Below are 21,287 nucleotides of genomic sequence, written 5' to 3' on the forward strand. Positions count from 1 at the left end.
GTTTTCTCGTAAAAGTAGTCTGAAAACTCATATGTTGACTTACACTAAAGTAAAAGCTCATGAATGTGACATTTGTAAGAAGAATTTTGCTAGAAAACACAGTTTAGTTGTTCAATTTAGAATTTACTTAAGAGAAAAACCTTACGGATGTGCAGAATATGAAAAGTGGTATGCTGATGCTTCTGGTCGTAGTTATCATCATATACGTACTCATCATAAAGAGTTAAGCAAAGAACAACAATCTAAACTGAAATATAAAATACAAAGAAGCATTGTTTATGACTACTTGATGTTGGGTAAAAGCTAGTGCAAAATATCTATTTTCTATATTCTTTTTGCATGTAACTGTTTTACGAAGGATAATCTATAAATTTTAAAAAATTGTAAACAAAGTTTATTTTACAAATATATACAACAAATGTAAGTAATTTCCGAAATTCTTTCTAAAAGTTATCTAAAAGGCTAAAAATATCTAAATATCTTTATTGATAGTTGTGTATATGACTGATTAGAAATTTATCATTATTTTTTTTTTTTAATATATATAATTTTGAAATAAAAATGAAAATAATAAATATATGTATATTGTACATGACAAATATCCAAACTAGTTATGTAGTACAAACTAAGGATAAAATATTATAATTTTCTAAACAGCATAATTACTCGATAATTTAAAACATAGTATGCAATACTAAATTTATTTTACTGAGTTATACTGCTAAAACGTCATTGCAATAGTTCAACAGGTTCATTCTATGAATTTAAAAACCTACTAGTAATTAAGTAAGCGCTGTATAATAAGCAGTCAACCTCCGTAATTCACTAAAGTAGTTGGTGCAATAACTATTATTTTAGTTTAAATATGTTACTTAGATATGTCTAAAAAATGGTACGAATATAATTTCTGGATTTTTTCATTATTCAGCAGAATAATCTATTTAAAATAGTTAAATTAGAAAGCACTATCCGTAATTTGATTATTTAATTTCGTTTTAATTGACAACTTAAATAAAAAAATACATAAACAACAGTTAACAATTTATTAAACTTATTCGCTAGTTGATGATTTAAATTTGCCACATATGTTAAATAGGAAAGTAGTAAATAGTTGGAAGGAACTAATTGACATCAAAGTTGCAAAAAACCTGTTTGATTAAACTATCGTGTGTATCAACAAAAAATACAGTACTTATAAAGTGACTCTCTAATTTAAAAGGATAATATAAAAGAAAAAATGGTATAAAATATAAGCTCAATAATTTTTTCGGTAGGTATATAGTTGGTTTTACTCAGACTATTTACAACATAAAAATAGAATAGATTATTATTAAATTACAGTCAGATAACTTCTTCAAAGTTTAATATCTAAACTAACTTTATATGATTATTTTATATCGTATTAAATAAAAGTGATTGATAAAAAACTTACTCAAATTTGTTTTGTAATATGAGCGAATATATCATAATCAGTTTAAACAGTTTTTGTATACAAAAACTGTACCATTAGCGTTTACTAAAAAGATGTTTTTGATTTATTAACGTTTGCAATTTCTTATATGTTTTATGAAATATCCGTTGAATAAACAAACGTTTTTAGCGGGAGATAGTTTATTAGCAGTATGTTATTACCATTTTTGTTTTCTGTAGAAAAATTAAGTTGTTAGCATTTGATTCAGAAAATGGTGTGTTGTATTATATTTTGGTACAAAATAGAATTTTTTTTTGAAAATTTTGAATTATGCAAAATGCGAGTTTCGTGCATGAGAATTGTGTCAAAAACAATTGTTGATAAAATTAAACTTGAAAAACATAAAACAACTCAGTTCGAATAGTAGCTATAGAATTGTCGTTTTTCTTGTCGTACTTGTAAAAATAGTTTTTGTTAACTTAAATCACTGCATAGAGAAAAAAAATATTTTCAATATGTTGTTTGTAAAAACAGGTTTGCAATATTTGATACGAAACAAGCTGGTTCATAACAAAAATAAATACTTTTAATGTAAAAACTTGGTAGCAACAAGATTTCATAATAAAGTTGTTTGACGCTACACATTACATTTCATAGTATGACGAGAAAAAAAGCAACAATTATGCAGTATCTAAGAATAAATACAAACGTCTACAACTATGGATATATACTTATAAATATAATATACATAAATAGGTATGTCAATTTTAACTAGATTCTGGTCCTCTTTTATTATTAGATTGTTGTTTTTAATAATGTGAATATCTTAACGATGTTAACAAAACTATTAAATTATTGCTTAAGTTTCATACAATTCTATGAAAATTGTCGATTTAACGCTATCTTACTTTTTATCTAGTTGTTAAAAACAAAAAAAAAATCGAAACATCTGTCATTTTTAAAGCTTGATAAATTTATTTTATAATTTATATACATTAAATTAACCAAAAGATTTAGAGTTTTCATTTAAAATTAACGTTCTATAAAGTACTTTAAATTATCATTTAGCGTAATGTTTAGTTAAGACTTTAGCTCTAAAACTTACACTTGTTATTTTTTTAAGCCACAAAACAAATATAATATAAAATTACATTTTATAAAAAAAATAATTACTTTTGAATACAATTCAGTTAATATATACTAGATTTTATTGTACACCAAGTATTCGTCGACAATACTTCTTTGTATTTTGCATTTCAGTTTTGATTGCTCTTCTTCACTTAGTTCTTTATGATAATCACGTATGTGCTTATTTCGAGCAGAACCAACCGTATACCATTTTCCACATTCTGCACATCCATGTGGTTTTTCTCCTAAATGAATTCTAAAGTGTACAACCAAATTGCTTTTCTGTGAAAACTTCTTCATACAAATACCACATTCATAAGGTTTAACCTTTGTATGAGTCAACAAATGATTTTTCATATTAATTTCTTGTGAAAAACATTTGTTGCAAACTTCACATTTAAAATCTTTTCTACCAGTATGAAAAATCATATGTCTCTTAACGCTACTTTTCATAGTAAAACGTTTGTCACACAAATCACATTTAAACAATTTTTCCTTTGTGTGAGTAACTAAGTGAGGCTTCAATTGACTTTTCCGTGAAAAGTTTTTATGACAAACAAAACATTGAAATTCTTTCTTACCACTATGTACTAGCATATGTCGTTTTAAATTACTTTTCTGAGTAAAATTTTTGTCACAAACATCACACTTATACGGCTTTTCTCCTGAATGAATCCTTTTGTGTCTATTCAAGCTCGATTTAGTGGTGAATGTTTTTGCACAAACATTGCAAATATAAGCTTTTTTATCAATGTTAATAGCATCCATGTTAGAAATAACCTAAAACTAAATCCTTTTATATATTATTCATAAATTGCATATATTTTCAGATCGTACTCAACTTAAAATCTCAGTACAAAATTGTTTGTCTCGTTTTCTCATTTATACAAAACATAATCATAAAAAAAGAGGTTTTGTTTTAATTCATTAATTCAACATAACTATGATATAGCTCTGGCATTTTTTAGAGTGCAATGCTGTTAACTTATGTTAAAAATTGTTATTAACTGTTCAAACTTTTATTACTGAATTCCTACAGTTTAGTTATAAATTAATCTGAAGTAAATTTTATATATTTTCTTAAATTTTCTTTCATTCAATTAAAACTATAAAATAAACATGACTGATAATACAAGCAATCTTATTGACACAATAACACTACTGAAAATAATTAACTAAAAACGTTTGTTTTTATTTATAAACTATCGACAAACTAAGAAAAATATATACTACCATTTACCTATAAAGTTTCAGTATTCAGCTAAATATTAAGTAACTGATCAAAAATAACGATTATTATTTTTAATTTAAAAAACTAAAAATTATCATACGATAACGTTTAGTCTGTTTGTATGTTTATATATGTATTTACATATATATACTTAAATATTGTCTAATAACCTGATATACGAAAAAAACCTTTCAGATATTGAGCCGAAAAGAACAATTTCTTACAAGCAAAAATTATTTTTCATTAATCTGAACTTTTAAACCTTAAGATATAAAACAATCAAAAACATTAAAGATTCGAAATTATACTAAAATTAAACTAAAACTAACCAAGTTATGTGTTCACTTAAAAAATTTATTTATATGTATCGAGAAACTTAACATTATAGTCAAACTACCTTTCACAGTAAAACTTTTATCACAAACATTACACTTGAATGGCTTCATACCTGCATAAATTTTTTTGTGTACGTTCAAGCTTGATTTTCTTGTAAAGGTTTTTTGACAAACATCACAACCAAATGTTTTTGTTGTAGTTTTAAAAGTATCTATGCTCAAGATATAAATCTATAAAAAATAAATGAAAAGTTAAGTAAAATTTTAGTAATTCATAAACATCTTAACACTACATATACCAAAAATATTAAGGATAAAAATTTAATATACTAAAAATAAAAAACAAATCATAAACTTTTTAATTAATTTTTATTAAATCAGCATTAAAATATTAAATAGCTTTCTACTAAAAACTTGATTAATGCAAATTGAAAATGTAGTAAAAATGTAACTAAGCTTAAAACATCAAGAACTAAAAAATAGACACTGTAACTGACTAAATCAATTTAAAATTCTAAATTATTTATCACTAGTAATATTTAAACACTTTTTAGATTTAAAACACAACAACGGGTAGTGTTCAGAAAAATATTATGAATAATAAAAATTAAAAATGTACTTCTAAACAAAAAAAAACTTAATAACAAAAATTAATAATTTTGTTAGTTTTTGTAAGTTTTTCTAAATAAAGTAATTCATTATAATTTTCTATTCATTATAATTGTGTCTATATATAGTCATATAAAATAATAGCATAGCAATTAAATATGCCTTAACTTATATAAATAAATCGATTAAAAATTTTACCATTTTCAAAGTTTGTTTTTAAGCTTTAGAATCCAATTAACTCCTTTATTTAATTTGTATTTTGTTTAAAATTACTACGAATGTATAATATTCTTATTAAATTAAATTTAGAGTGTTTTCAACCTTAACATCTGTATATCACTTTTACTAAACTTGATTAAATACAGAAAGCTTAAACAAAATCTAAATAAAAAAGCTAATGTGATCTTACTTGTAAGTATAATTAATAATTTTTTATTCAAGTTATCTGTTTTATATTAAATTTGTAGTAAAAATAGTGCTAAGACTTTTGGATAAAAGTTGTATGAATAGATTATTAATGTTTCTTAATCAACATATTTTTCTTATTATTGTTAAAATATGTATTAAATGCCTAATACGTAGCTTGAAAAAATACATGATTAAACAAATGATCTTGATAGCATCAATTTAAGGGTATTTTGAAAGTGTTCCATATGCACAATAACAAGTAATACAAAACAGTTTTGTAACAAATTTCATCAGCGTAATATACATACTGCTAAAGAACACTACGAAATATCAGAAATTTAACATATATATATACGTAGATTAAACATATAATATAATATACATAGCGCTTATGTTTATGTTTAGCCATTAATTTATAGTAGTTTAGTAACATTTAACAAATTGAATAACAAAGTTTTATTTTTTTGTTCGTTATAAATTCAAAGTCTGTGCGTATTTTGGATGAAGTTTTTACCAAAGTTAAAGTTTTGATTTATTTGGGTTTCAATTTTATTTATTTATTATTTATATATAATTATTTATTTTGGTTTCAATGATAGATTAAAAAAAAAAAAATCTCGTCGTGTTAATAAATATGTTTAACGTTAGTATGTATTATAAGTATTTTATTGGTATACAATATGCTACTTGATTATTTTCTGTAAAACTATTAATATGAACCACTTAAAAATTTAATAAGGATTTATTTATCCGATTTAGTCATGTAAATTGTTGTATCAGTCAGTTAATATACATTCTCTTATTAAGCTTGAAAACTCAGTAATTTTTCAAAAATATTTTAAATAATTAATCATTACATGTTTTAAAATATTATTTTTATTATCATATTCTTTTTTTTTAATTTTATCTCGGGCACTATTTTAAAACAACTGAGGCTTTTTGAATGGGTTGCTAATTAATATGTTAAATTGATTAATTTTCTGAAAAAATAGATCTAATACAGCTTATTTCAATACAGCTTTATGAATGTTTGAAATAGTAAGCTATATTAAAAAGAAAAATATCAACTCTTTTTTACTTCATCATTTTATGAAACTAAGCCTTTTGTGACTATTAATACAAATTTTTTTTTACATTTTAGAATTTATTTTATAAATACTCTTATTCAAAAACACCATAAAAATCTAATGAATGAGAAAAAACAAAAATTAACAGTAAAAATGTTTTATTTATTTTAACTTTTGATAAAGACTTGTTTTTCAAACTTTAACAAATTTTCTTGCGTATATTCTCATACATACAAGTTTTTGTGTATAAGACGTACCTTGAGAAAAAATATTTAGACAATAATTTTATTTAAAATACTTACAACTTATTAACATTTCCTTTACAGGATCTATTATGCACTAAATATTCACTAATCTAAAGTAAACTATAGACAACTTTCAAAGTTTTGCAGTACTTAAATTATACAAAAAATAATAAAATGTTAAGTTATTTATAAACAATAAATATACATTTACGTTATAAAGTTAAGAAGTAATGCACTGGTTATTCGACTAGGCCAGTTAGTCATGAAAATTACTTATTTGCATTTTATTTTCCAGTTTTACTTGATGCTTTGTACTCAACTCCTTATGATAAGTTTTTATATGCTGTTTGCGATTAGTATTACAAGTAAGCGAAAAACTTATATTTATGAAAAAAACTTTGTCAACAATGAATATAAACTATATAACATCCTCTGTTAAACAACTACATGCTCAAAGAAAGATAAAGAGATAAATTCCTTAATACCTCAAACGAGGTAATCATAAACAATGCTTCTTTGGATTTTACATTTAAGTTTTGATTGTTCCTCACTATTCATTTTTTTATGATAAATTCGTATATGTCGATTTCTAGTAGAAGCATGGGTATACCATTTATTACATTTTGCACAACCATATGGTTTTTCTCCTAAATGAATTCTAAAGTGGGTGACTAAATTACTTTTCTGTATAAACATCTTCTTACAAATACTGCATTCATGAGCTATGTTAAGATCATTTAGATCAAATTAAAGGTGTTTTTATATTTAATAACTTCTAGTTATTTTATTATAGCATATATACATTGTTATAAACATAAAAAAATCTTAACAATTTTTTAGTACCATTCATGCTCATTATCGGAATAAAAAAAAGCATACAATAATAAATTTTCTAGTATTTATCTTATTAGTGTTCAGCTCAATGTTCGGCTATTAATCAAAATAAAAGATAATAATTTAGAGTTTAAAAAAAAAAATTATCGTATAGTAGTGTATACTTAGTTTCGATATAGTTGAAAAGTTTTGATGCAGTATAATTGTTTGTTCAATTATTAAAGACACTTGATTTATTTTTTGGCATTCACAAATAAAACAAAAGACTAAACTTGTTGAACGAAAAATTAATCTTCTTAATTTAAAGAAAATAGTATAAAATACTGATAAATGATTATTATATAAAAATGATAAAAACAAATCTTAATAGTAGTTTTTTTTGGTTAAATCTCACTAGAATTTTTACAATTTAGTTACATACATTTTTATATTTTGTAAAATAGAAAAAAATATAGAAAAAACATATTAGGAATTGTTTTAATCATTGAAAAAAAAGGAATTGCTTTTAAAAATATTTCTAAGTATTTTGAAGTTTTTTTCAAAATCTAAACTTATAAGTTTTTTATTTACTTTTTGTAAATAAGGGATTTTTGTTAACAAAAGTAGTTTATACACAAGTACTTATTTTTAAAATAAAAGCTGTGTTTTTTAAGTACTATAGCTTTTTATTTTGCCTTTAAAAATATTTTTTATTTCAATACAAATATAATTTCACAAAATACTTTACTGACCTATGGTATTTCGCTTCACATAAAATAGTCATCTTTTACGACACCTTATATTGAAAAGTTATATACACAAGTATTATGCTGTCTATAACTAATGATATCTTATGAGAAGCTATACAAATATTGCATAAAAACAATTATTTTAGTCTAAAATAAGCTATTCCGTAAGGAATTATGTTCTTTTTATTTATTTTTAAACAAATATAGTTGTGCATATGTCATTAATAAAACAAAATAAGTATTCTGATTTACATAAAAACTTAAAAAAAATCATTTATTCATTTTTAACTTTTATACGTTTAAGCAACACACAAACTTAAAACAGTGTTTTAGGAAAGAGTAAAATAAATAAAAATACCATATTTAACAAATTATGTAAACAAGCTTTTTGTTAACAAGTTTATTAAATAAATTTATTATAACTTTTACTTATACAGTTAAAAATTTGATTATGTCGTGTATAAATTATCAAAAAATCTTAATTAAGCAACAACATACTAGTATACAATTTAGTATTTTTCAACTTACAACCAGATAATAAAAAACAATGCTTTTATGTATTTTACATTTAAGTTTTGATTGCTATTTTGTGTTTAACTGTTTTCGATAAGCACTAGTATATTTCTTTCTATTAGATTTAGATATTTAGTAAATTATTTACCACATTCTGCACGACAATATGGTTTTTCTCCTAAGTGGATTCTAAACTATTTTTGGTATAAAATTCTTGCAAATACCACATTCATGAGCTTTTACTTTTGTGTGTGTTAACACATGACGTTTTCAAATTATATTTTTTGTAAAAAATTTTCTTTCATATTTCTTTTATTCAAAAGCTTTTACTCCGTTAAAAATTAGTATTTGTATCTTTACGCTAATTGTTTAAATAAGACTTATATCAACTAAACTAATTTTATTTATAAATTTAAGTTTTTAAAGACACTAAAACGATTTTCCTTTAGTGTGATTAGCTAAGTGACTTTTAATACATAATTTTCTGTAAAAATAATTTATGACTTACACGACAGTGGAATACCTTTTTACTACTATGTACTATAACATGTAGTGTCAAACAAATTTATTGTGAAAACTTCTTGCGACCAACTTTATATATTAAATTTACTTATTATCGTTAGGAACCAGCTTGTGTCGTTTCAAATATTGCAAAAGTTTTTTTACAAACAACACATTGAAAATCCTTTTTTTTTTCGCTATGCAATAGTTTTTGTTGACTAAAACTATTTTTACAAGTACAAATTTTGTTACGAAAACCACAATTCTATGACTTTTGTCCGAACTGAATTATTTCGTGTTTATTCAAGTTTAATTTTATCAAGAATTGTTATTGAAACAATTCTCAGGCACAAAACTCGCATTTTCCATAGGTATCAAGTTTCAAAAATAATTTCTATTTTGTACGAAAACATAATATAACACCATTTTTCTGAATCGAATGCTAACAACTTCTTTTTTTCTACATAAAATAAAAATAGTAATGATATACTGCTAATAAACTATCTCTTGCTAAAAACTTACATATACTCAACGTATTTTTATAAAACATATAAGAAATTGCAAACGTTAATGAATCAAATACATCTTATGCAGCAAACGCTAATGGTTCAGTTTTTGTATACGAGAATATAAAACGATTTAGATATATTCGCTCATATTACAAAACAAATTTGAGTAAGTTGTTTTCAATAACTTTTATTTGATACGATATAAAATAATCATATTAATTAAGTTTAAATACTAAACTTTCAAGAAGTTATCTGACTGTAATTTAATAATAATCTGTTCTCTTATGATATTGTAAATAATCTGAGGAAAACCAACTATATACCTACCGAAAAATTTATTGAGCTGATATTTTATACCACTGTTTCTTTTATACTATCCTTTTAAATGAGAGAGCCATTTTTAAAAGTACTATATTTTTGTTGATACAAACGATAGTTTAATCAAACAGGTTTTTTTTTAACTTTAATGTTCGTTTTTAATTATTAACTACTTTCCTATTTAGCATATGTAGAATATTTTATTCATCTACAAGCGAATACGCTAAATAAATGATTGACTATTGTTGGAGTACATTATTTCTCTATTTAGTAATTAAAAAAAAAGTCTTTTAAAACGAAATTAAATAATTAAAATACGGATAGAGCTTTCTAATTTAACTGTTTTAAATAAACGATTTTTGTTGAACAATGAAAAAACTCAAAAATTATATTCATACCTTTTTATTAGACATATCTTAATAACATATTTAAACTAAAATAATTGTTATTGCACAAACTACTTTATTGACTTACGAAGGTTGACTGCTTAAAAAACAGCGCTTACTTAATTACTACCAGGTTTTCAAATTTGTAGATTGAATTTATATGTTTTTGTATATAAAAAAAGAAATTGTATTGGGTACTATTAAATTATTTAATTATTAAATTATTAAATATTATTTAAATGTATATATTGTTATTAATTATATTATTATTTAATAATTATATTATTTAATTTTATTAAATTATCGAGGAGTTAAGTAATTTAATTTGTACTACATAACTAGATTAGATATTTGTTATATACAATTTATAAGCATTTATTTGTTTCATTTTTATTTCATAACTATATATATTAAACAAAAAAATAATAAATAGATTTCCAACCAATCATCATACACAACTATCAATAAAGACTTATAAATAATTTTTAGATTATTAGATAATTTATAGAAAGCATTTCGGAAACTATTTACATTTATTGTATGTATTAGTAATTTAAAACTATCTTAACAATTTTTTAAAATCTTTAGTTTCTCCTTTATTAAACAACTACATGCAAAAAGAGTATAAATAAATACATTGCACTAGTTTTTACCCAACATCAATTAGTCATAAACAATGCTTCTTTGTATTTTACATTTCAGTTCTGATTGTTGTTCTTTGCTTAACTTTTTATGATGAGTACGTATATGCTGACTTCGACCAGAAGTAAACCAATTTCCACATTCTGCACAACCATAGGGTTTTTCTCCTAAGTGAATTCTAAAATGATCAATTAAACTGTGTTTTCTAGCAAAATTATTCTTGCATATATCACATTCATAAGCTTTTACTTTTGTATGAGTAAACATATGAGTTTTCAGACTACTTTTATGAGAAAACTCCCTCTCACAAAATTCACACTAAAATTCTTTTTCTCCAGTATGAACTAACATATATTTCTTAATACTACTTTTCATAGTAAATCGTTTGTCACATAAATCACACTTGAACAGCTTTCCTTTGGTGTGAGTAACTAAATGAGGCTTCAAATAATTTTTTCGTGGAAATTTTTTATGACAAACATGACATTGAAATTCTTTTTTACCACTATGTACCAACATATGTTGCTGCAAATTAAACTTAAGACTGAAAGATTTATCACAAACATCACATTTAAAATCCTTTTTACCACTATGCACTAATAGATGTTGAGTCAAAGTACTTTTTCGAGTAAATATTTTGTCACAAACATCACACTTAATTGGCTCAATACTTATATGAATTCGTTTATGTACGTTCAAGCTTGATTTTTTGGTAAAATATTTTTTACAAATTTTACAAACTAAAGCTGTTTTGTCAGTCTGACAAATATCCATGTTGAAAGAAATCATAAATTTAAGCTAGTAAAAGTAAGAAAAATTTAGTTTTTGTGTTAATATTTTTCTAAGTATAGGTAGTTATTTATATTTAAGATAAACAAATAATCTTAGTTAGAAGTTTATGTTACTATTTATGTAATTGTATGGTATAAACTTATCTAAATTATTTGACAATAGTATAAGAGTCTTTCAAAGAGTCTTGTAATAGTTTAAGGCAAAAGTTTTATTTTTGCTCCTAAAACATAATTTTCTAGTAGTCAGCTCAATGTTTGCTACTATTATCGTTATAAATTAACTGAACAATAAGTTTATTTAAACACTAGCTATATATAAGTTTTACTTAAAAATATCTAAAATATCTAATGTCACTAAGAATAAAAAAAGACTAAATTCACTTCCTGTTATCAAACAACAAATAATCATTCAATAACTATAGGAAAACAGCTATCAATAACAGATCAAATCGATAAAAAATAATTAATAATTGTTAAGTAGAACGAACATAATTAAAACTCGTAATTTAAACTATGGTTTGCAGTAAACGATATACATATTTATATATAGTTACAAACTTTTACCTACCTTTTGTTAATACAATTTTTTTTGTTCCCTTTTTTTATCAATTTTAAATAAGTCTCTTTTTTTAATTGTTAATTATTTTAAAAACACTCAAATTAAAATTATATAATATCAAAATCTAGGTTTTAAAATTGTTTTTAACTAAACTTAATATCTAAAGTACAAAAGTATATTCAGTCTTTTTTGTACTCAAGCTGTTTTTATAGCAAACCGAATATATTATTAATATTAATTATGTATGTCACTTTTACGTAATTTAGTTAAACTAATTAAGTTTAAATGAAACGCAGTAATAACAATAGTACGATATTTAAATTATAATTTTTTGTAAATTTATTTACACAAACATCACAAACAAATATTTTGTTTGATTTTTACAAATGTTCATTTTTAAAGAAAGCCTAACTTTAAACTAGAAAAATAAATACATATTAGGATTATTTCTGTAAACTATAATGTTCATTATCTAGCAACCTAAAATGTTAGTTATTGAATAAAGTAAAAATTTTCTTATATCTTTTTTTTTGTTACACCTATAACGATAAATGTAAAGTACTACTAAATTTAGGCATGTATATAAAAAAATTGAATATGTTTAAGCTTTAAGCTTGGTTTGATACAAATGTAACACTATGGTCAATGTTTCATATTATTTATAATCTTTAATATTAAGTTAATGTCAAGTGTAAGTTAACAAAAATATTAAAAATAACGTAATTTGGCAATAACTAAATTATTTTAGTTTACTTTAACAAATTAAAGACAAGTTAACAAGTTATAGTTTAAAAATAATTAAAACTTTTTTTTAAAAACACCGTAATCGGTAGTAATGAAGTAAAAGAAAAATATTTAATTGTTACTTAGCATAATAAATTAATTTCTAGTTTTACAGATGAAATAAATCAAGTACAATAAAACTAAGTAAACAATATTTTTAGCAAACGATTACATTATTTTAAACTAAACATTTCGCCCTTTTTAATAAAATATTTCTTTTTACACGTTAATTTCACATATTAAAAGTATCTTGTTTAGTTACAATTGTCTGAGTAAAAAAGAGAAACTACTTCAAAGTTTAAATTGTAATTAACGTAAAATAAATGTGTGTATTTCTAAAAATTAAATGTATCTTAATCCATTAAATTAAAGTAAAATCAAACTACAAAGGATAAAACTAATTAAATAAAGTATTTGTTTAAATTTTATTAAAGTCATCTTTAAGGACTACATATAAATTATTATCGTATGAAAATAACCATTTTTTAAGTTTTCTGGTGCTGTCGCTTCCAAATAAAAATGTACTGTAAATATTTAGAGGAACTTTTAAGTTAATGTAAAAAGTTTTACTAAATTTATTTTTCTTAAATTTATATATTTGAATATATTATAGAAACCCTTTGAGGTATATTAAAATTAAAAAATAGTCTTTTTAAAGATTTTTGACTGGCATACTTTTTATCAAAAGTTCCATTTTTCATATGTGCAAATTTTTCAATTATAACATTTTTCACAGTTTTTACTTTTTTTGACAGAAATACTTACAAAACTACGTCAACATTATTCAAAAGTTTAGCAAAAAACACAACTAAATATATTTAAATATGTAAAGTATGCGGTTAGATAATGTATTAGTTGAATAATCTCAGTTTTTTTTTCTTGTTTTAAGGAATGGACATGAGAAAGGAAACCAGTAAATTACTGGGATAATTTAATTATTAAAAACTACTCGAGAGAAACCTGACTTGTTATGTGTATCATAAAATTTGTAATTTTTCAGTTTTGTATTTTTTATGAAAGAATTTGTCTATCGTCACACCACACTCACAGTCAACTGAATATGTTCTTAGTGTTCTTTTCCGTTGATTATACTATTTGTTTTGTATTTACATATGTTGCAAAACGCTTAGTTAATATTTTTAAGATGAGGAGAAAATATTTTAATTTTAACTTTTATTATTTAACTACAAATTACATTTCATGAGAAAAAGTACCTTTGCCATTAGTTTAATATTCAATCCGTTCATATTTAGACTTGACCATTGTTTACAAATGTCATTAGCATAGTAGATTGACGAAGGTGATATATAAAATAGCAAAATTTAAGTAAAACATTTTGCTTATGGTAATTTGACTAAATAATATTCCAATTGAGTTTTAACATAAGAAAAAAATAAGACAAAATTTTGTATTTATTCTTAGATATCTTATTTTAGTTTTGTAAAAATAAGGTTAAAATTTTTATACAAATTTTATTACCTTGGCAGGTCGATCAATTTACTAACGGGCTATACATTTTCAGCCGGATTTCATTGTAATAAAACAACTATTAGGAGCCGGTAATTTTCATTCTGCGGATAGGATTCGGCCCGCGGGCCGTTCGATGCACTCCCCTAATCTAAGCAACTACATGTTTATCATTATTATTATTATGTTATTTATATAAGTTTTGGTTGTTCTTAGTCTTTTACGTTTACGTGCTGCGGTAAACTTAAGAGCCTTACGTTAATAAGGTAAGCAGGTTTTTATTATTTTTTTACTTAATAGTTTTTTGAAGAATTATTCAAGTTTGTAGTAGAATTTTCTAGTTAGTCGTAAATTTCTTACAACTTAAATTTTTTTTAAAACCGTGAGAAAAAGAGTTGATTTAATAGTAGACTTTTAATATATCTAGTCGTAAATACTGTTAGAAACAAGTTATATACAACGGCTAAATTTTAATACTTCGCCGTAGTCAAAAAAGTATTTCGTAAAAAATATTCTTTAAATTTTTAATGAGATTATTGTGTATAAATATCTACAATTTATATATTTGATAATTAAGATGTTTTATTATAACTCTAAAAAACTGAATACATATCAATAACAAGTAGACGATAGAAAAATAGTTTACAAAAAGTCAGTATAAATAATCAGAGTTCTATAAATTTGTAAAATTTATAAACAATTCTGTGTAAAAAAATATTTTAGCAGTTGATGTAGGAACTTATATTTATAAAATGATAATTTTGTTTAGACTAGAGAATATTTGTGTAATACAGCATTTATAAAACAATTTAAACAATATTTATACACAAACTTACTTACAATGCAAACTAGATTCTATCTTATACCAAATAGTCATAAACGATACTTCTCTGTATTTTACACTTTAGTTCTGATTGTTGTTCAATACTCAAATTCTTATGACAATTACGTATATGCTGATTTCTATTAGAAGGATGAGGATACCATTTTCCAGATTCTGCGCAGCCATAAGGTTTCTCACCTAAGTGAATTCTAAAGTGATCAACTAAACTGTTTTTTCTAGCAAAATTCTTCTTACAAATATCACATTCATGAGCTTTTACTTTTGTATGAGTTAAAATGTGTTGTTTTAAATTACTTTTATGATAAAACTCCTTTTCACAAACTTCACACTGTAATTCCTTTTCTCCAGTATGAACTAACATATGTGTCTTAATACTACTTTTAATTGTAAAACGTTTGTCACACAAATTACACTTGAACGGCTTTTCTTTGGTGTGAGTAACTAAGTGAGGCTTCAAAAATTTTTTTCGTGGAAATTTTTTATGACAAACGTGACATTGATATTCTTTTTTACCGTTATGAACAAACATATGTTGCTTTAAAATAAAGTTACGACAGAAAGATTTATCACAAACATCACATTTAAAATCTTTTTTACCACTATGCACTAATAAATGTTGAGTCAAAGTACTTTTTTGAGTAAATCTTTTGTTACAAATATCACACTTATATAGTTTGATACCTGCTTGAATTCGTTTATGTACGTTCAAGCTTGATTTTTTAGTAAAGGATTTTTTACAAATATTACAAACAATAGTTGTTTTGTCAGTCTGACAAATGTCCATGTTAAAAGAAATATTAAATTAAAGCTAGTAGATGTAAGAAATATTTAGGTTTGTTGATATTTTTATAAGTTTAGGTATAATTTTATATTTTTAAGATAAATAATTGATCTTAGTTAAAAGTTTATGTAACTTTTTATGAAATTGTACTTTATAAATTTATCTAACTTATTTGACAATAGTATAAGAGTCTTTCAAAGAGTCTTGAAATAGTTTAAATTAAAAGTTTTAGACTTGCTTCTAAAACGAAATTTTCTAGTAGTCAGCTCAATGTTTGCTACTATTATTTTTATCAATTAAGTGAACAACAAGGTTATCAAAACACTAGCTATATATAATTTTTACTTAAAGATATCTCAAATATTTAATATCACTAAGAATAAAAAAAGACTAAATTCACTACCTATTATCAAACAACAAATAATGATTCATTAACTGTAGGAAAACAGCTATCAATAAAAGATTAAATCAATAAAGAATAATTAATAATTGTTAAGTAGAACGAACATAATTAAAAATCGTAATTTAAACTATGGTTTGCCGTAAACGATATACATATTTATATATAGTTACAAAATTTTACCTACCTTTTGTTGTTAGAAGTTTTTTTGGTTCCCTTTTTTTATCGATGTTAAATAAGTCTCTTTTTTGAAGGAATAATTATTTGAAAAACAATCAAATTAAAGTTATATATTATCAAAATCTAGGTTTTAAAATTGTTTTTAACTGAACTTATATTTATAGTTCAAAAATATATTTAGTCTTTTTTATATTCAAGCTGTTTTTATAGCTAATCGAATATATTATTAACTTTAATTATGTATGCCACTTTTACGTAATTTGATTAAACTATAAGTTCAAACGAAACGAAGAAATAAGAATAGTATGATATTTAAGTTATATTTTTTGTAAATTTATTTTCACTAACATCACAAACAAAGCTTCTGTTTGATTTTTACAAATGTTAATCTTTAAAGAAAGCTTAACTTTAAAGTAGAAAAATAAATACATGTTAGGTTTATTTTTTTATCTGTAAACTATAATAATCATTATTTAGGCAACCTAAAATTTTAGGTATTGAATAAAGTATAAATTTTCTTATATCTTTTTTTTTGTTACACCTTTAACAATAAAAGTAAAGTATTACTAAATTTAGGCATGTATATAAAAAATTTGAAAATATTTAAGAATTAAACTTGGTTTAATACAAATCTAATACTATGCTCCTGGGACGTAGCTAGCTCAAACAAGTTACGAATCTGTAAAAACTAAAATAGCTAAAATAACATGTCCTAGCGGGAACACAGCAATTTAAACTACCTAGGATGTTATTAAATTTAATCTGAAAATGAGCAGTTATTTTAATACATCAAAAATGGTATGTTGAAGTACGAGTGATAACTGTATACAGGCAATTTATTTTGCTCCACATCCCATATGACTTTTTACGTCATGCCACTTGCTTGTGTAACTAAGTATCTACTTTTATTTTTTTTTGCTTGAAATCGCAAATTGAATTGTATTTTGTCGCAATCTCTTGCCACCGAAACCGGTTGCGAAAAAAATATACAATTTGCATAAATCTATTTAAATAAGCTCTTTACATTCCAGTAAATTGAGAACTCTTTTTTAGTTAAGGTAAATAACTATATTGGAATTACATAAGATGTTTTTTTTCCAAAGACTTCTTTTAAAGAAAATAAAAAAGCTACCTCAGGAAAATTATTCAAAAAAGTACTAGTTAAAACACTTAAGACTCTTTTTTTCTTCATTATCAGCTCTAGAAAAGCTAGTGTAAATTTTAAACTATAACCTCACAGCCTTGTTGCTGCTCATGGCCTCTAAATTCTGTCTCTGCCTATAAGAGGCAATTTTACCCACTTTAAGAAACCTTTGCTATGGCTTATGATAACAAATACCTCTTGCTTATACTATGATGGCACTTTTTTTCAAATTTTTTTTGTTGATTTTATTTCTAATAAAGTATTTTATTTAAACCATATAATCCTTGGTATTTTTATTTTTTTCAATACTCGTTAATGGTTTTTGGGCTCACTTTGATTTAACAACTACTATGTGATAGTTAACAGAAAAACAACAATTTTTTTAATTTGATTATTTTTGACAATCTTTTTATAAAATTATTTGATATATCGCTTAACCTAATTGTTGAAGATGAAGTATCTATTAGCATATTAAAGCTTATGATTATTAGTAAGATTATTGAACGAAAAAAATAGCCTTAGTGACAAAGTCAGAATTATTAATATGTGTATTTTTAATAATTGGTCTTTTTGTACTACTGTCTGTTATTTTTTCTTCATATTATTCATCACTTCAACTTTCATAACTTATCGGTTGTTAAAGTAAAAATTTTTCTTGCTTTAAAAGTAGAAAAAATATATAAAATACAATTTCCTTTAGTTTCCCGTTTAGTAATTGTGGAATAAATAAACTATGATACTTTTTGTAACGAAACTTAGATATATTCTTAAGTATTTTTGTAGGCAGGTTCGACAGTTAAAAGTACTCTATTTATTATTTAAAATAAGTATGTTGAGTTGTGAAAACGAATCGTGAAAAGGTTGTTTTATATTTAAATTCCAATAAAAGTTATGAGATATTGTTTTTTATACTGATTTTTGTATTTTAACTCATCTAAAAAAATTTAAAACAAAAATAAAACCTTAATCAGATAATATTTATACTCAAACTATCAATATTGTTTTGATGATTGTGTTAGAAATAGTTGATTATAGTAATTAAAAAAAATCAGATAGCCTATTGTAGAACATTTATGCAAAAAATAAACTTACAATAAAATATAAAACAAGAAATTGAGAGAAACTAGATCTTATTACTGAAAAATTATAATTATAGAAATCAACCTTTTTCAGTTTTTTGTGTGTAATTTTAACGTTTTTTTTTTCTTCCTAATGCTTTACTAAAGTAGGTAAATATATTTGTTGTAACACAAGAATGTTTTAGAATTTGTGTTTGCTATGTAACAACGATAGGAATGATTTTCAGGTCCATATAGTTTTAAATGTTAAAAACATTACTTTTTTTATACAACTTAAGAAAAGTGAATAATATTTGTAGGTCTTAAAAAAGTATTTATTTTACAAATGCAACTAAAATAATAAATCAAGGATAAACCAGCAAATCTACTTAGAAATTATTAGTATTCCTAATAATGTGTTATCGTTTTAGTTTACAACGTAACTACAAATAACAGAGATTTCATAAAACTAATTTTATTTTCTATGAATATATACTAAAATATATTCTTTATTATACTAAAATAACATAAAGCTTTTTTTTATGCTGTTAAAGTTTATTTAAATCTAAAAGCACTTAAAGAACTAATTTACGTAAGGAAAACTGGAAAAAAGATAAGACAAACTTTAAACAGTTGTTTTGAAAGTATAAAATTACTTGTAAACAGTAAGACTTAGTTATAATTTTGATATTAAGTAAAACATCTTACTTAGTATAACAAAATTTAAAATCATTATAAAGTTTAACATACTAAAAATTATTTAAAATTACTTCCTAATAAAAAAAAAAGATCGTATACATTTTTCTATTATTAGCATTTACAAGGTATATAAAAATAAGCTTAAAGTTTAAAGTTAAAAGTTTTAAGTTTAAACTTAATAAGTTTAAAGTTTAGTTGAGACTTTAGCTCTAAACTTAAAAATATCAATTTAATATAAAATAACATTATATAAAACAAATAATTACTTTTGAATACAATTAAGCTATTATATACTAATATTTATTATACACCAATTAGTCGCCGACAATACTTCTTTGTATTTTAAATTTCAGTTTTGATTGCTCTTCTTTACTTAGTTCCTTATGATAAGCACGTCTGTGTCTAATTTGAGCAGAACCATTCGTATAACATTTTCCACATTCTGCACATCCATGTGGTTTTTCTCTTAAATGAATACTAAAGTGCATATCCAAATTGCTTTTCTTTACAAAATTCTTCATGCAAATACCGCATTCATAAGGTTTTACTTTTGCATGAGTCAACAAATGATTTTTCATATTACTTTCTTCTTAAAAACTTTTGTTACAAACTTCACATTTAAAATCTTTTTTACCAGTATGAATTAACATATGAGTTTTCATGCTACTTTTCATAGTTAAACGTTTGTCACACAAATAAAGTTTAAACAATTTATCTTTTGTGTGAGTAATTAAGTGAGGCTTCAATTGATTTTTCCGTGAAAAACACTTATGACAAACAAAACACTAAAATTCATTTTTACCAGTGTGCACTAGCATATGCTTTTTCAAATTACTTTTGTATGCAAAACTTTTATCACAAACTCCAAAATTAAACGGTTTTTCTCCAGTATGAATTCTTTCGTGAATTTTTAGTTTTGATTTCGTTTTAAAACTTTTTTCACAAAAAAGACAAGTTAGAGCTATAGTAGTAATACTGATTTTATTATTTGTAGAAGCATTCATGTTAAAAAAAAATGAAATAAAATGTTTTAAATTTCATAATAATTAAAATTTATAATACTTCTTTAAACAAATATAACGAACTAAACTAAAGACATATGCAAAAATCTTGTAGTGCAGAACCACGAAAGTTTGTTCATTATTAAATATACAAACATTACACTTGCAATATTATCTTATTAAAGGTATTTTTATATAACTTCTAAATATTTATAATTTTCTAAAATTTTTATTGAATACATTACTACAAAAATACTTATAACATTTTTTCTTATTCTTCGTTCTCACTGTCAAATTTAAAAAGCACACATTAAATAAGTTTTTACTTATAAACTTTGCAGTGTTCAGCTTAAGGCGTAGTTATTAGTCAAAATTCAATATTAGTAATTTAGAATTTGAAAAAATAAATACTATTTGTGTAACAGCGTAAACTTAGTTTCGATATAAGTGTTCATATGCAAAACAATTATTAGTTTTATTAGTAAAGATGCTTGAATTGGTAGTCGCAAATAAAAAAAAAAGACAGAACCTGTTGAAGAGAAAAATAAACTTATTATTTTAAAGAAAGTATTATAAAATACTGATTAATGATTGTTGATTAAAATAGTAAAAGAAAATTTTAAGGGTAATTTTTTTTGTTAAACTTAGTACATTTGTTACATATTAGTAAAGAGCATTTTATAGTTTAGTAAAACATCAAATATAGAAAAAACAA

At 23.2% G+C, this 21,287-nt stretch overlaps 2 protein-coding genes across 2 annotated transcripts; both read right to left on the reverse strand.

Annotated features, from left to right (window-relative positions):
- Positions 1-2,611: 2,611 nt before the first annotated feature.
- Positions 2,612-3,307, reverse strand: LOC145839287 (uncharacterized). The gene has a single exon (XM_082946883.1). The coding sequence runs from the start codon at positions 3,305-3,307 to the stop codon at positions 2,612-2,614; it is 696 nt and encodes a 231-aa protein (XP_082803009.1).
- Positions 3,308-15,325: 12,018 nt separating this feature from the next.
- Positions 15,326-20,389, reverse strand: LOC145839288 (uncharacterized). Its single transcript, XM_082946885.1, has 3 exons — positions 20,374-20,389; positions 20,101-20,160; positions 15,326-16,053 (listed from the first exon to the last, which is right to left on the reverse strand). The coding sequence occupies exons 1-3, from the start codon at positions 20,387-20,389 to the stop codon at positions 15,326-15,328; spliced, it is 804 nt and encodes a 267-aa protein (XP_082803011.1).
- Between the last annotated feature and the right edge of the window lie 898 nt (positions 20,390-21,287).

The sequence above is a fragment of the Thalia democratica genome, chromosome 6, assembly GCF_965202585.1.
Source record: "Thalia democratica chromosome 6, ktThaDemo2.hap1.1, whole genome shotgun sequence".
NCBI lineage: Eukaryota > Metazoa > Chordata > Thaliacea > Salpida > Salpidae > Thalia > Thalia democratica.

What these genes read in the sequence shown, in the direction of transcription:
- LOC145839287 (XM_082946883.1), bottom strand. Translation starts at nt 3,307, where the DNA reads ATGGATGCTATTAACATTGATAAAAAAGCTTATATTTGCAATGTTTGT.
- LOC145839288 (XM_082946885.1), bottom strand. An exon ending in AGTAAAACCTTATGAATGCG is followed by an intron (nt 16,054 to 20,100) that starts GTATTTGCATGA and finishes CTATTGTTTGTA; the next exon opens with ATATTTGTAAAAAATCCTTT.